The sequence below is a fragment of the Drosophila subobscura genome, chromosome O (assembly GCF_008121235.1).
Source record: "Drosophila subobscura isolate 14011-0131.10 chromosome O, UCBerk_Dsub_1.0, whole genome shotgun sequence".
NCBI lineage: Eukaryota > Metazoa > Arthropoda > Insecta > Diptera > Drosophilidae > Drosophila > Drosophila subobscura.
Window position 1 is genome coordinate 23,632,034 of NC_048533.1, and position 15,447 is coordinate 23,647,480.

At 47.3% G+C, this 15,447-nt stretch overlaps 4 protein-coding genes across 5 annotated transcripts; 2 read left to right on the plus strand and 2 right to left on the minus strand.

Annotated features, from left to right (window-relative positions):
• The first annotated feature begins 862 nt into the window (after positions 1-862).
• LOC117899464 (DDB1- and CUL4-associated factor 10 homolog) lies at positions 863-3,129 on the plus strand. The gene is made up of 3 exons (XM_034809479.1): positions 863-1,293; positions 1,371-1,740; positions 1,806-3,129. The coding sequence occupies exons 1-3, from the start codon at positions 986-988 to the stop codon at positions 2,994-2,996; spliced, it is 1,869 nt and encodes a 622-aa protein (XP_034665370.1). The 5' UTR covers positions 863-985; the 3' UTR covers positions 2,997-3,129.
• Positions 3,130-3,153: 24 nt separating this feature from the next.
• On the minus strand, positions 3,154-8,875 carry LOC117899462 (pre-mRNA-processing factor 39). 2 transcript variants are annotated; one of them, XM_034809476.1, is made up of 8 exons: positions 8,770-8,875; positions 8,419-8,519; positions 7,294-8,200; positions 6,988-7,241; positions 6,792-6,917; positions 5,265-5,536; positions 3,906-5,201; positions 3,154-3,847 (listed from the first exon to the last, which is right to left on the minus strand). In XM_034809476.1, exons 1-8 carry the CDS (start codon positions 8,798-8,800, stop codon positions 3,505-3,507), a joined length of 3,330 nt encoding a protein of 1,109 aa, XP_034665367.1. In that variant the 5' UTR covers positions 8,801-8,875; the 3' UTR covers positions 3,154-3,504. The 2 variants fall into 2 exon arrangements, with proteins under 2 accessions (XP_034665367.1, XP_034665368.1); XM_034809477.1 differs by having other exon boundaries at positions 8,419-8,521; positions 8,787-8,829.
• A 1,403-nt stretch (positions 8,876-10,278) lies between these two features.
• On the plus strand, positions 10,279-13,638 carry LOC117899463 (serendipity locus protein H-1). Its single transcript, XM_034809478.1, has 3 exons — positions 10,279-11,565; positions 11,631-12,844; positions 12,911-13,638. Exons 1-3 carry the CDS (start codon positions 10,526-10,528, stop codon positions 13,306-13,308), a joined length of 2,652 nt encoding a protein of 883 aa, XP_034665369.1. The 5' UTR covers positions 10,279-10,525; the 3' UTR covers positions 13,309-13,638.
• Positions 13,564-14,386, minus strand: LOC117899465. Its single transcript, XM_034809481.1, has 3 exons — positions 14,110-14,386; positions 13,872-14,045; positions 13,564-13,810 (listed from the first exon to the last, which is right to left on the minus strand). Exons 1-3 carry the CDS (start codon positions 14,362-14,364, stop codon positions 13,640-13,642), a joined length of 600 nt encoding a protein of 199 aa, XP_034665372.1. The 5' UTR covers positions 14,365-14,386; the 3' UTR covers positions 13,564-13,639.
• Between the last annotated feature and the right edge of the window lie 1,061 nt (positions 14,387-15,447).

Genomic DNA, 15,447 nt, shown 5'->3' on the forward strand with positions numbered 1-15,447 from the left:
CCGAAGTGAAAATATCCTGAAAATATATAATATACCTTAAATGGTCATTCTGATGGTGGAGCAGCCCTGGATATTCTGCCAATTTGTTCAATTGGAAGCACACTCTGGCCACACTCGGCCGCTATATGGCACGTTTAGCCAAAAATTATCCAAAAATTAAGCCAAGCTAATCCATTTTATGATCTGAAACCTAACAGCCTTGTGGACAAATTGATCTATCAATCGGACAAAATTATAATTGCATGGCGGAGGGTCTTAGGTGGCTAGTAATACTAAACAGAAAATCAAAATCGCAGAATATGAGACAACCACTTTTACGACGACCCTTTTTTATATAGTCAACTGTGTATTTTCAGTAGTTTTAAGGACGCGCTTTGCGTCACCCTCTTGTCCAATACACCAATGTAGAAAAGTGTAGAAATCCCATTTAGAGATATGTCTCATGCCCCATCGAGTACTAATTTGAGATCAGCATCAAATTTTTGATCATTTGTCATCAAAATATACATTTTTTCCAAATTGTCTCAAAAATTTTCATGTAAAATAACGTATATTTTTCACACTGCCGCTTCCACTAGCGATGTATGAAGAAAATACGGAGAAATTTGTAAAAAAAACGAAAACATATTTCTCACCAGGTGTCGCTGTTGGTAATTACATAAAAGTGTAGTAAATTACATTAACTAAAAATTACATTTTTGTTGATCTCTTTTGCAGAAACCCTTATTTTATAAACAATCTAATAAAGCGCGTACTTAAAATTCAAGCAATATTTTAGAAAATAAAATCATCAATCGGATAAAGACACAGTTTCAGGGCTGAGAGTCTTAGATTGCTAATAATATAAAACGGAAAGTTGAGAAAATTTGAGATTCAGACGTACTATATTTTATCGATAACGTTGTCACAGTGGTACGAAGAGTTGTTGGCTAAGTTGTTGCGGCCATCATTTAAAAATAAATTGGTTTTGTTTGTGTCTGGATGCATGCGAATTGCAAGTATGGAGCAGTATCTAAGTCGCCGGGAGAGTGGCTTTCGCTCGTGGGGCGACGAGGACTTTGTGATGCGTCGCATATACACAACAATGAACATGTTCAATAGCTACCATGCCAATCTGCGTCCCGACGAGGCCGGACGCCACACTGGGGCGATTTTTAATTTGGAATTCAATGCCGATGGCAATGTGCTGGTGGCCGCCACCGAGCGCAAGTGCGTCTTGGTTTTCGATGCCATCACACAGAAAGAAATCGTCAAGGTACCCGACGCCCATACCGACAGCGTCAACTGCATCAAGTGATTATACATGTGCCACCACAGGCACTCCACTACCACACACAGACAGACACTCACACTCTCACTCACTGCTTTAGGTTCTTTGACGAGCGACTCTTTGCCACGGGCTCTGATGATTTTACCGTGGCACTGTGGGACTTGCGCAACATGCGCGAAAAGCTTCGTGTCTTGCATGGCCATTCCAATTGGGTGAAGAACATCGAGTACTCGTCCAAGGACAAGCTGCTCGTCAGCTCCGGCTTCGATGGCAGCATATTCACATGGGACATTGCCTCGCACACAGAACAGGGCCTCATCTCGCAGCGTGTGTTCCATGCTAGCGGCCTTATGAGATGCCGCATCTCTCCGACGGGCGACAAGCTGGTGTTATGCACCAGCGGTGGCTACATAATGATCATCCATCACCTGGACTTGACCACATTACACAAGGACCTCAGTGGCTTCAGAGTGAGTGTTGGAATGGGACCAATTGATGCAGAAACCAGTGAGACTACGTTTTGTTGCATTTCCAGCCTGGCATCTATCGTCTCATGCAACTGGGCGATCAGTACATACCACAGGCGGCCAAATACGATCATGTATTTTCGAGGCGCCAGAAGAAGAATCGTGTGGAGCTGGTCACAGACTTCCCGGAGCAGAACGACGCTGAGATGATAATGGCCCTGCAGATTCATCCCCACTGCCGCTGCATGCTCACGCGAAATGTGAGCTGCGACGAACAGAGCGAGTGGACCTGCATACACGACATCAACGAGGAGGTTCCCACGGCAGAGTCTGAACAGGAGGACGAGGTCAAACTCAAAAGACGCCACCCATCTAGCACGTCCAGCCGTGCAGCCAGTACGTCGGAGACGCCACCATCCACTCTGGAGGGCTCAGAAGTGACTTCAGCGCGTCCGACTCGACGGGTTACACGCGGCTTGCACTTATTCCGCTATAATCCAACTTCCGGCCGTGGTGGCAGCGCGGCAGTTGCAAGGTATCTGAACGATCGACCAGAAAGCTTTATACCCGACATCTGGGCAGCAGAGGTGACCGTACAAGAGCGCGCCACACGCCAGAATCGTGCGCGTGAGGCCAACAACCAAGTGAGTGGATATAATTTTGTGTATGCTATAAGCAGTGGTGTCTTACCATTGCGTCAGGCGGCAGCGGCGGCGGCGGTAAGCCAACGCCAGCCGACCACGGGCACCGACTGTCCACCCAGCACCGAGGAAGCGACAGCAGAGAGAAGCAGCAGCACGAGTAGCACCAGCAGCACTAGCATCAGCACCAACGGCACCACAGTACGCGTGGAGATCGGAACGCGTCGCCTAGTCCCATTTGTGGCCACCACGGCACCAGAACTCAAAGCGAATGGCCATTCCATACTGGTGAATGCCAAGAAGCTGCTCTACTATGCCTCCGAGACGAACACCAAGCCGGGCTTCATCAAGGAGCCGGGCTTCTCCGCCGACGGACGTATCATCTGCTCGCCCTACGGCAATGGCGTGCGTCTCTTGGGCTACAGCGCCGACTGCTGCGACTATCCCAGCTACAAGACTTTCGACGAGGTGAAGCAGAGCCCACGCCAATTGGTGGAACTGGCACACATTACGGAGCATCAGGATGTGGTGCTCTGCGCCAAATTCAGTCCCCGAGAGCCCCTACTCGTTACGGGCTGCAACAGCGGGGAGGTGACCTGGTATCGGCCCAATCTTTAGGAGTTTTAAGTTTTACTACACCCAAAACTTGTAAATTGTTTATATTTTAATTAATGTAGTAGTTCTGTAGTCGATGCTGCCAGTCAAGGAATCTCTTCTTGAGAATACATGGAAAATTTGGTGGACCGATTAAGAGTTTAATATCTTTTTATTTCTGACGCATACTCGTGTGGGGTGGGGTCTGGAGCGGGGCCATACAAGTTATTATGTGTGTGTGGGTGTGTGAAAGAGAACAATCAATCAATCAAATATTCAATAAAAATGTATCAAAGGCAAAGCGCAGCGCGCACATAATCAAATAATAGTTTGAAGATAAAACTTAATTCAGGATAAAAGTTAGATCTGGACACAATCGATATATGCTACATAGTCGGAGTATGTAAAAGCTAAAAATTCAATATAAAATTACAGTTGGAATGTCTATTAAGACATTTCGTAGGGGGGAATCGGGATCGGGTCAAATAACTAAACCAAATATTGTGTAGGGTGTGGGTGCTCTTAGAGTTAATTAATAATAGTTGCCATAGCCGCTCCATTGACCATAGTTGTAGTTACCTCCGCTATTGCCACCACTGCTTGCACCACCGCCCGTTCCATAGCCCCACTGATTGTAGTACGAGTCGTAGGACTGCTGCTGTTGCTGCTGTGGCGCCGGATAAGCACCAGCACCCCCACTGCTCGGTTGTCCGTAATAGCCCGAAGCATTCGCAGAGTTGTAATTGTAGTTGGGACCACCCGCCGCACCGGATGCTCCACCGTTGTTGTAGGCAGCCGCCGCGGCCGAGGATGGTCCTGGTGCAGAAATACCATCCTTGCTTCCCAAGGAAGCCTTGCGGCTGGGACTGCTGTCGCTGCAAAAGTAAGTAAATGAAAATACTGATAAACAATGATGGGATGCACGCTGCTCACCTCTTCTTTTGTGACTCGTTGGCCTTGCTCAATGACTGCTGCAGCGCACGCTGGGCATCTTGCAGGCCACGTGCCGTGCTGCCAAAGTCCTCGAGGAATTCGACCTTGCGCTGGGCAAAGAGCACCTTCTGCTCCGGCTCAATGTCCGCGCGGGCCATGAACTTGTCCATGATCTCCACCACCTCCTTTTCGTCCACGCTGGGACGCTGCAGCGCCAAATCAATCATCTGCAGGGCCACTCGCGTGTTGGCCGGATCTCGTTCCAGTGCCTGCTGCAGGGCAGCCAGACCCGCATCGAGATCGTTGCAAATCTTGTTGAGAAAACGTGCATACTTGATGGCCAGGCTGCCGGCAATGGCCTTGTTCTTTGTGCCCTCGATATAGTGCTGGTAGAGCTCGCGGCATCTGTCCAAAGAGCCGCGGCGACGCTCCACATTGATGCGGCGATAGGCCACCTGGAGTATGTTGGGGCAGCGCTGCTCGAGGCGCTGCAAAACATCAGCGGCACCATCGAAGTTCAGCTGCAACTCCTCAAAAGCGGCCCACATGAGGTGCATGCTGGGCTTGTCCGGATGATGGATGCGACAGGCGCGACGGTAGACATCGCGAATGCGCTCAACGACATTGCTCTGATCCTCCAACGACTCCAGATAGCGGAGCATCTTCAGCCAGAACTCATCGTAGAGAGCGCAGGCGATGAGGCAGCGCTCAAACAGCACCAACACACGCTCCCGATCACCCTTCTCGATCTCGAAATCCAAATATTCCTTCCAGTTCTTAAGCTGGGCTCGCTCGAGAGGTTTCACATGGAAATAGGGTCGTTTGATGCCTTCCTCGAAGGACCAGCGGGCAGTGACCGCTCCGACGGTTACCTTGTGGATTTTGCGACGCGCGGATATTACCTTGTCCTTGATGACGGTCGCCTCCTCCTCTGTGAGAGTGCTAAGATCGCTGAAATCGATCTGAGACGCCGGCTTTGAAGCTGGGGGCGATGACTCGCTTTCGGTCAGATCGGTGGTACTTTCTGATTCATCGACAAGAGTTTCACTACTATCTTTTGGCGACTTACCAGCCCCGCCACTGCTGGCACTTCCACCTCCAGACTCTTTCTTCTCCCGCTCACCCTTTGTTGCCTCCTTGGAGCTGCTGCTGCCGCTGTCCCGCCGACTCTTCGATGACGACGACGACTTGGACGATTTGCTCTGCTGCCGCTCATGGACTTCCTTGCGCAAACGTATGATCTCCTCTTGGCCAATGCAGGCGGTAATTGCCTGCTGATTGATCACATCCTGGAAACTGCAATCATTGAGAAGCATTAATAACAAAAAGAAGCAACAAAAAGAGAGCGCCTCTACTCACTTGTCGAAGTGTGCATTGTAGCCCTGTGTGGGTATGGCCAAGAGTCTGTCGTAGATCTGTATGACGCGCTGATAGCGCTTTGAGTCACTCTCCCAGCGCACAAAGGCGTCCCAGAGCTTGTCCGAGCGGAACTCCAACCCGCAGGCCTTCACCGCCCGCTCGTATTGGCTGCGTATGAACAGCTCTTCGTCGCTGCTCTGCTTCACGTGCGTCAGATAGTGTATCCATAGATCCACAGACAAGGGTATGGCCTCCAAACCGCGCTCAAACACCTACGATTTTGATTGGGCATTTTTGATTTGATCGCAGAGGAGAAATATAGAAATTTGTTTAGATTATAATCAACATTTGATAACTGTTGGCACTTAGGGCTATCCTATCTATCTTGTGGATGCGATTTGGATGGTGTTTCGAGCTTAAGAACTAACTTAAGAGCGACTTTAAATACAAGACACACAGACACTTTGAGCACAAACACTTTTAGTGTGTTTCGTTTAAGTTTGCAATAATAACTTCACACTGAGACTTAAAAAATTTCATTTAAACGCCATTTGTACTTACTTACGGACTGTACGAGTACGAGTACGAGCACGAGTAGGAGATGCGATCGAGGATCAGAGGATCACTATTTTGTTGTAGGAGGTAAACAGTAACAGTACGACCGATTGCGATACGAAGAGAGCAGTAGAGTAGAGTAGAGTAGAGACGAAACGAGGCGAGCAGGCAGGCGCGACTAGTCGAATCAGTCTATCAGCTCAGAGAGGTCAAATGGGAAAGGTGATCTAAGCTGATCTAAACTACATACAAAAGTGAGACTATGTGCGACACAAACGGTGGGGATTCAGCTAAGATTTCGTTGAAATTTGTGCCGGTTCAAGTACTTTCTAACGGGAAGATTTACTTAACACAAAAAAAACCGATTTTAGCAGCGGTAGGCCGAAGCTTTGGTATACCCTTGCAAATATGTATCACCTCTTTGGCGTTGTAAAAATAATTAAATATATTTTGTGACAAAAACTCAGGAAATAAACAGGTAGACGATCTATTCATGGATGTATCTAAGGGTGGGTATTCCATTGAAGCAAACAGACAAACACGACCAGGCCCAGGTAATGGGACATAAACTATAATGCTCTTTTGCAAGGGTATAAATGAACTGTTGGGAACACGTAAGGGAATGAAACTGCAACTGAAATCAATGAATGGATATAATAGCCAAATAAAGTGACAGTTGCATTCCCGAAGCAGAGACTGGACTAACTGGAGGCTAAACTGACGGCTGGCTGGCTAAACTGACGGTCTAAATGGTTGTTTTGTAGATTGTAGGTTGTATTTATTGTATCGTTTTTTTGTTTATTCGTTTATAATAATCATAATAAATTGCATTTAACAACAAATATCAATATGGAATAGTATCAAAATTGTAATCGTAATTGTAAGCGTAATACAAGAAATTGCGAAACAGATTTAATTGCACGAAATTACATGTGTGTGTGTGTGTGTTTTGGTTCGGAGGGGGGTACTCACCTTGTAGCAATTGGCCTTCAGGCCCTTCCGCTTCTCGTAGTCCGCGTACTTCCGCCAGTAGCCATAGCAGTAGGGATAGTGCGAAAGGAATGTGTCATAGGCCTCGCGTGCCGCCTCCGCATCGGACTGACAGCATCAGAAATAATTATGAAAGTTAAAGAAAAATTTTGCAACAAAATGTGTGGCACACACTTACTTCACTGTCCACATATTGCAGCAAGTATGTCCAACCGGTAAAGTCCGTTGGGTCGTCTTTGACCACCCGCCAGTATTTTTCCAGATCGGGCAATTTCTTTCGCTCCTTTTCCCTTTCCTTCTCTTTATCTTTATCCTTCTCCCTCTCCTTTTCTTTTTCCTTCTCCTTCTCTTTGTCGACCAAGTCCTTCTCCCTCTCTTTATCCTTCTCCTTATCACGCTCTTTGTCTTTTTTCTTCTCCTTGTGCTCGACATCTGTTTGGGAAAATGTCAGGAAATGTTTTTCTCTAAGCGTTATCCGACTTACCATCTACTTTGGGCCGCTTCTCCAATGGCGGGGCATCGTTGCTCTCTGTGGTCGGGCTGCCCGGATTGTATTGTTCCACGGATTTTGCCCTTGTGCTGGGTGCTTCGCTGCTCTTTTTCTCTACATTAGCCTTGGCCTCGTCCGCTTCCTTTTCTGCTTTGCGCTTCGACGAAGCCTTTGGCTCACCCGCATTATTATTGTTATTGTTATTTGATGGCAACTCATCCTCGGATATTACCTCCGCATCAGCGGGCAGCTCAGCGCGCTGGGGAGCTGGCAGCTCTTCATCAGAGACCTCCTCGGCATCGTTGATCTCTGGTTTGGTGGGTGGAGGCAGTTCATCCTCTGAGATTATCTCTGTGTTGACTATTGTGGCATTGCTGGTGTCGGCTTCATCGCCCAGACTCTCTGCAATGGCATGATGTGAGCTAGAGTCCTCGGACGAGTTCAATTTATCCACATGGGGCTGCAGGGCCTCCACGTCGTAATCGAAAGCGGCCTTTTTGCTATCACTCTCGTCGTTGCCTCCAACGGAGGGCAGGCTGTTGGCATTATCGCCGGCCAGGGAGGCAAGCAGCGTGTCTACGCCACCCTCGGCCCGGCTCTCTTTGATATCATCACTAGTTTCGGAATGCTGTTCCGCCACTGTGCCAAACGGAAAGGAGGAACTCTTCTCATCCACGCCCGTCTCTGTGGCGGCCATCATTTCGACATCATCGTCCAGCTGGTGCTGGAGCTGGGCCAACTCATCGTAATGCTGTTCTGGGACAGAAGCCTCCTGCAGCGAGGACTCGCGCATTTGGTCCTCGTCCTCCTCATCCAAAACCATGACTGTTTCGCTGCCGATGATTGCCTGTGGTTCTTGCTGCTGTTGCTGTTCGGTTTCTTCCTCTTCGGGATCGCTTACCTGCAAGAAGCAATGATTGTGATTAGAAAATAAACTCCATAGAATGCGATAAAGAGATGCCTGTGATTGCTACATCAGTTGGCCCTTGCAGAAAATCATGTGCTGTGGGGCATCATATGCGAATGGAACAACGCCACATCCGCATGAAGACATGCATTTTTTCTCATCAATTGTAGCTGTGTGGTGGCTTTGTGTGTTTGCCGCGTGGGTGTACTGACCTGCGCGTGTCGCCTGGATGTGCGCTTGGAGGTTCTTGTGGACACTGCAAGTGCTGGTGCTGGCGGAGATGCGGCCTTTCGACCGGAGCGTGTTCGGCGACCTGAAAAAATAGTCCAGCAGTTAAGTTAGTCCATGCGGTTTACATAAACTGTACGCGGTGTTGTCGTTTTCGCCTGCCGCGTGATTTTCTCGTTTTTCGCTTTATCTTTATTACTCGCTTCGCTTTTCTTTCAAACACACTCTGTATGCTATTCTCAACGTTATTGACTCGACGGCCTAATAATTATTCACTCCGAACAACTTTAACGAGTCCAAAGTCAATTATTTCACAAAAAAGAATTATAAATTACCTTCCATCAAAACGTTTTCGCCTGACGCCATATTTAGTATTCTAAGTAGGGCTGACAAAAATATATCGCAATATCAATATATCGATGTTAAAAAAAAAAATATATATATCGTGATATTTTTTGCCGAAATATCAATATATTGATATTTTTTTGTTGATATTTTTTGATATTTTACGTTTGGTTATTCAAACCAAATACACATTTCGAATTCTAGTGTTCGTTCGGCAAACAACTCTTTTTTGAGTTCAAAATTGTCAGTTACTTTTTTATATTATTCAACATTAACTGAAGTACCAGAACAGTCGCATGACTGATAAGCATATCAAAGAAAGGGTGTTCTTGAAATCTTAAAAAAAGAGTTTTGGATGCTTCCTTGATAGGTAAAGAAAAAGAATAAAAGTATGTATATGTAAGACAAACTATGGTAATGTTATAAACAATTTTCAGACTGAAATACGAATAAAAGATGCAAGGGTCTGATTTCTATATGGCAACTATGTATTTCTGCATCGCGGAATCGAATTTCAGCAAATACATACAAGCAAAAAAATATCAAAATATCGAATATATCGATATTTTTCAGTAATATATTTAATATCATTTTGATATTTAAAAAAAAAAATAAATATCATTGATATGATATTTTTAAAATATTTGACAACCCAGGTTGTGGTTGAGTGTAGAGTTGTCAAATATATATCAAAATATCAATAAATCGATATTTTTTTAAAATAAAAAATATATTTATATAGTGACTTTTTTTACCAAAATATGTTTTTGCGATATTTTTTGATACCTCAAGTTCGGTAGCTAACCACAGGATCTAAATAAATATATAGGGTATATTGTATTTGTGCACAAAAGTGGATGTGTGTATCGCACAGAATATATAATCTGTTGTTAGTTGTATTGATCAGCAGCAATAGCCGAGTCGATATGGTCATGTCTTTCTGTCCGTCTGGCTCAGAGGCTATAAGAGCTAGAGCCACCAGAGTTTTCTAGAAAAATAGGAAAGTGCAATTTTTGCAGAAGTGGTGGTTTTTGTGAGGTGTGAGGTGTGCAAGATGGAAATAATTGAATAAGTCAAATTAAAAACACAGAAAAGTGGAATAAGGATTGAAGATGTTAAAAACATATGTTAGGTTTCTGTTTTCTTTATGGGAGCTATTTATTTCGGCTGCGCACGGAATTGAATTTTAACAAAAATATTTTTTTTTTATTTATATATGTATAATCGCTACAGCGAAATTGGTTGGTCGCAGATGATGAGTCCGCATTGACCAGGTACTGCAGTTTATGTTGAATATTATAAAAAGTTACTGAAAACTTTGAACTCAAAAAAGAGTTGTTTGCCGAACGAACACTAGAATTAGAATGTGAATTCAAATATTAAAACGACTGTCAATACAATGAATCGATCGATGGTTCTGTGCGATAGTCTGGCAAACATTCGATAGATGCGGAGAGCAACCCTGCCAGGCGACGCATCTTTTCCAACACTCGGCCAAAATGGCGACTCAAGAATCGTAAGCGTGACAAAAACAACAAAGCCGAGGCGCATTTCACAATAATTAAATGTTTTTCGGGCAAATCTTGCGTACGTTTCACCGGAAAACCACCAGAAATGTGTAAATCAAGAACCCAGTGACAGTGGAAAGTGGGCCAGTGCTAGAAATACACCAGCGACAGCCAGAAATCAGACAGTTTGGCAATTGAAAACGCCGACCGCATAACCTGTACGTGTACGTAGTGGCGAATGGAGTGTAAAGGCAAGAGCAAGAGAATGAAAGAAGAGGCGCCAAGCAAGAAATTGCCGCCTAAAATTTATGGCGGGGACTGCACCCCCACCAAGGCGGCGCACGATGAGATTCTCAGCTCCCTGCTGCGCATTAACAATTTCGATTCGATATCGAGCATCAAGGATGAGTCTCTGGATATTGATCTATCCGCCTGCGTGACCATCAGCTCCGCCAGCCTCGTCAACGGCAACAGCCTTTCATCAACAGACTTTTGGCGCGTGCTCGACGAGAGCGCCCAGAACAACACGGAGCTGAACATGTCCGCCGACGTGTGCCGCGATGACCTGGCGTCGGGTCCCAGCGGTGGCAGCTCCACCACTACGGGCGGTATTGTGGCTCGCGACCTGTCCAGTGACAATCACAGCTCCGAGTTCAATGTGACTTTCCTGCGGCCAGAGCCGCCTAACGCCTTCACCAATTCCCCCTTCAAGAAGACATCCTCGTCGACCTCCACGACGCCAGTGAAGCTGTCGCCGGAGCAGATGCACATGCAACTGATGCCCCAGCCGATGCAACGCAAGCCCAAGCTGCCGGCGGCAACGGCAGTGCGTCTGAAGGTCTTCAAGGAGGAGCCGCTCGAGGAGAGGCCCATGCCAGAGCTGAAGCCACTCAGCAACGTGGTGACCAAAGTGGAGGTCTGCGAGACCGATTACATGCCGTCAGCCTTTACCATCTTCCAGCAACCGAAGCCAGTGGCCACAACGCCCTTGGAGGCGTCCAGTATGCCGCCACCAATATCGACGGATGGCAATGCAAAACCCTTTGAGGTGGATCCAGTGCCACTCCACAAGTGCCTGGACTGCAATGGCCTGCTGCTGGAGAGTACCGAGGAGCTGAGCAAGCACGAGGCGGCCGGCCATCGCCTGCGGATCACATACAAGTGCAACGAATGCCAGCGGGACTTTGAAATGCTCGCCGGCCTCAAGAAGCACCTCAAGACGCATCGCACCGAGGGCCGCAAGGACACCTGGAAGAAGTGCCCCGACTGTGGCAAGTGGTAAGTACCCGCCCTATAACTCTGCCAGATCCCCACTCTAATCGACTCTTTTGTCCCTCTTATAGCCTCAAATTGGGAAGCATGTGGATGCATCGCAAGATTCACAGCGACAACAAGAAGTATCAGTGCGACATTTGCGGGCAGAAGTTTGTGCAGAAGATCAATCTGACGCATCATGCGCGTATACACTCCTCGGAGAAGCCGTACGAGTGCCCCGAGTGTCAGAAACGTTTCCAGGAACGCTCGCATCTGCAGCGACATCAGAAGTACCATGCCCAAACGCGTTCCTATCGCTGCGAGAAGTGCGGCAAAATGTACAAGACCGAGCGCTGTCTGAAGGTGCACAATCTGGTGCATTTGGAGCAGCGACCCTTTGCCTGCACTGTCTGCGATAAGAGCTTCATAAGCAACTCGAAGCTGAAGCAACACTCGAATATCCACACTGGCATGCGGCCATTCAAGTGCAACTACTGTCCGCGGGACTTCACCAACTTCCCCAACTGGCTGAAGCACACACGTCGCCGCCACAAGGTGGACCACAAAACTGGCGAACACCTCGAGAACATTCCCTCGTATTGCTCGAAGAAGTCAACCACCAGCAAGGCACAGAAAGCAGCCGCCGCAGCAGCAGCAGCGGCAGCAACAGCCGCAGCGAATGGAGAGAATCCTGGCGCCTCAACAGATGGCAAAGTCAAGCCTAGTCCTGCACCAGCTGCGACAGCGCCAACGCCTGTGAAGCAGGCACGCAAAAAGAAGCAGCCACAGCAGGCCACCCTGGCCGCCTTGGGCATCACCTTGCCGGCGGGCACTGCACTCCAACAGGTGCACCCGGCGCCCACCAAGACCTCACAAGGATGCCTGCAGGAGCTATCCACTGTATTGGTGGCATTACCGCCTCCACCCCCCAAGCAAGCGAAAGCCAAACGCGAGCGCAAGCAGCCGGCGCCAAAGCAACTGCAGCAGAAGCCCCAGACCCAGAAGCAACTCCAGCTACAGGCCATGCTGGAGCCCATCGCTTGTCCCACGCTGCCGCACATCAAAAAAGAACCAGTGCATCCGCAGGGTCCGTTCTTGGATCTACACGGCCTCAGTCTCACATCGGCCGAAGAACTGATTATGGAACAGGCCCTGGAAATGGAAGAGTGCGGGCTGTATGATGCGCCCAATTCCAATACGGAAATGGGAACGTCAGACAATGCCATCTCGGATTCGGCCGCAGCCCTGCACTTTCAGATTAAGAACGAGCTGCCCGACGAGCTGCTCCCAGATGAAGAATTTTGTAAGTGGAAAATGGTTCTCCCCCCACCAGAATCGCTTCTAATTCTCTCTTGTTCTATATTTGCAGTGCCTTGTAAGCCCAGCGATCGCCTAGCTTGCCCCTCACTCGAGTCGTCGCCGTTCTCATCGCCCGCCTCCATGGAGCTGACAGCCGTCTCCTCCTCGAATGGACATTCCCATTCGGGACCGGTGCGCTCTGGGAACTACTATCTGCCCGCCTTCACGCTAAATGCGCAGGGAAAGCTCAGCCACACGTCGCACGGCTCATCCTCCTCGGGACAGTCAGTGGGGACGACGAGTGTGTCGACTGCCTCTACCACGGTGTCGATGGTTAATGTGCCGCTGCTCGTGCGCTCGAATCAAATGTTGCCTTCGGTGGACACATTGCTCTTCACCACACAGACTGGAGGAAATCGGTTCTTTACCGGAAAGTCAGCGACCACGGCCACACCGCATATGACATGATCGGGCGGCGGCATGATTGCTGCCCGCCTCAACGATAGAACGCCTCAACGATCTCCTGTGTCTTAGTTAAGTTTAGCACTATCGACCACGCAACGACCGCTGGCAATCATTTACAAGCAATGGAATATGAGTGTTTGGTCCGTAGTCCGTAGATAATAAGAGTACGACGCTACATTTGTTTAAGGATCTAGACCCTAAGCCGAGTTCAGAATAGCCCCTAAGATTGAGAGGAGTTAGTGTATATATAAACAAGCATTATATATGAATATGATTTATGATTTGTACGCTTCACACCAATAATAAATTTCGTACATATTTTTTAGTATAAAACTCAAACTTTGAGTACATCACCTATGACCTCGAAGCAGATGCTTGGTGGTCGCTTCGCCCCACCCTGAGGAAAAGCATTGAAGCGAATCTGGGCCTTGTAGCGTCCACTTCGCAGTGGACCCGTGATGGCGGCCTTCAGGGACAGGATGTACTGCTCCATCACTAATTTTGTCTGCAAAAAACATACATTAGAAATATTTGGAAAGAGTTTTCGAAGAGTTCCATCGACCTACACCAGGGTGGACACATTTATCCTTGACATCCTTGGAATTTGTAACGTGCTCGGTCCAGAACTTGTACCAATACTGCTTCTCGTCGTACATGCTCTTGCAAAAGTCCTTCGACACCAAGGAGAAGACAGTGGGCTGCCAGTTGCCTCTGTCCAAATAGAGTAGGGCAACGGCCATCTGAAATATGGAATATTATAGGGAATAATTGGAAATTGGTGGCACGAGCAGCACTCGAAATCACCTCTACGCGATCTTCGGGTTGAATATTCCACACGGAAGTCATGCTGCCAGCCAGGGTCACACCTTCCGCATTCATGGAGGTGCTGAAGTTGGAAAAGTCGAATAATCCATTCTGATTGAGAGTTCCTTCCGCTGGACTCGGACAATCACTGAAAAGGTTCTCATCAGCCACCAAAAGTTCGTAGGTCGCTCCACTCGAACTGTAAACGATCGTCAGCAGCAGGATTGAATCAAAAATAATTACTTGGAGGAACATTTTTGAAATTTCAACAAATATGGAAATCGTAGCCTTATATACCGCACATAAACATCAGAAATTTTCAACGAAATCATAGTAATTATATATGGCCAAACTGCAAATTAAAAACCAACAGCAAATATACATATAGTTAGTGCTAAAACATATAATTAGCTATGACTCGTGTTCAGAATATCTGTGTTCGATTTGATCGCGTTCGATATACAGAGCAGGGTGCAAGTGTCAGTCTCTCTTTTAGGCATGCGATCAATTACACATGAGATGCGGGAACTGCTTATGTCAGACCTCAGACTGGAGATTGCATTGCCCTAAGGGTTGTTCCACATTCACCCTGTACACCCTTGCAGTCCACCCTGCTACTACTCGTACATCAAGCGACACTCAAATGGCTGCATATCAAAGTCAGAGGCGAGCAGCAAAGCGCTTAAACGTTTCGCCCTTTGAGGCTTCACTCGCCGAGAAAGGGCGGTTGCTTGGTTGGTTGCCTGCTTTCAATGCATATAGGGGTTCGGTTCGGTTCGGTTCTATAAAAGTGTGAGGTCCTGGGGCGCTTTCATTTGTGGACTGTGCTGTGGACTTTAATGGGGTGGGAAATTGCATGTTGTGTTTTTACTTTTATAACTCTTTATTTGATTATTGAAAGTGAAAGCTGCTAGCGAAGTTCTTGTTTAATCTGTAGATTTATGCCCTCAATATACACGGAATGAATGCCTCCCATCCAAGGAACCTTCTCAAAAGTATGCTCTGCCCTACCCCAAGCGTCTCCTCTTTTTTTTCTTAACAATTTATTACACCCTAGTGCCACTTTTCTATACCAACGGCAAACTACAGCGACGACAACATAAAGCTGGCAGACATCGTCGGAGACCTTTGTGAAATATTGCCTTGTTGACATTATGAGGCATATTCGACAAGCCTGGGAATAGCGGGAACTTAAGAAAATTGATTTGTATATCAGGGCAATTGAAACAGAAACTGAAGATGTGATTTTTCGCCACATACTCCTACGGATATCAAGATCAATTTTGTAGCACTAAAAAACACATTGATTTTGGGCGCACTTTGTAAGTCATAAGGAAT

What these genes read in the sequence shown, in the direction of transcription:
- LOC117899462 (XM_034809476.1), bottom strand. Translation starts at nt 8,800, where the DNA reads ATGGCGTCAGGCGAAAACGTTTTGATGGAAG. An exon ending in CGAAAACGTTTTGATGGAAG is followed by an intron (nt 8,520 to 8,769) that starts GTAATTTATAAT and finishes CTATTTTTTCAG; the next exon opens with GTCGCCGAACACGCTCCGGT. An exon ending in CATCCAGGCGACACGCGCAG is followed by an intron (nt 8,201 to 8,418) that starts GTCAGTACACCC and finishes TGCTTCTTGCAG; the next exon opens with GTAAGCGATCCCGAAGAGGA.
- LOC117899463 (XM_034809478.1), top strand. Translation starts at nt 10,526, where the DNA reads ATGGAGTGTAAAGGCAAGAGCAAGAGAATGAAAGAAGAGGCGCCAAGC. An exon ending in TGCCCCGACTGTGGCAAGTG is followed by an intron (nt 11,566 to 11,630) that starts GTAAGTACCCGC and finishes TCCCTCTTATAG; the next exon opens with CCTCAAATTGGGAAGCATGT. An exon ending in GCTCCCAGATGAAGAATTTT is followed by an intron (nt 12,845 to 12,910) that starts GTAAGTGGAAAA and finishes CTATATTTGCAG; the next exon opens with TGCCTTGTAAGCCCAGCGAT.
- LOC117899465 (XM_034809481.1), bottom strand. Translation starts at nt 14,364, where the DNA reads ATGTTCCTCCAAGTAATTATTTTTGATTCAATCCTGCTGCTGACGATC. An exon ending in AACCCGAAGATCGCGTAGAG is followed by an intron (nt 14,046 to 14,109) that starts GTGATTTCGAGT and finishes TCCATATTTCAG; the next exon opens with ATGGCCGTTGCCCTACTCTA. An exon ending in ATAAATGTGTCCACCCTGGT is followed by an intron (nt 13,811 to 13,871) that starts GTAGGTCGATGG and finishes TGTTTTTTGCAG; the next exon opens with ACAAAATTAGTGATGGAGCA.
- LOC117899464 (XM_034809479.1), top strand. Translation starts at nt 986, where the DNA reads ATGCGAATTGCAAGTATGGAGCAGTATCTAAGTCGCCGGGAGAGTGGC. An exon ending in GACAGCGTCAACTGCATCAA is followed by an intron (nt 1,294 to 1,370) that starts GTGATTATACAT and finishes TCACTGCTTTAG; the next exon opens with GTTCTTTGACGAGCGACTCT. An exon ending in AGGACCTCAGTGGCTTCAGA is followed by an intron (nt 1,741 to 1,805) that starts GTGAGTGTTGGA and finishes TTGCATTTCCAG; the next exon opens with CCTGGCATCTATCGTCTCAT.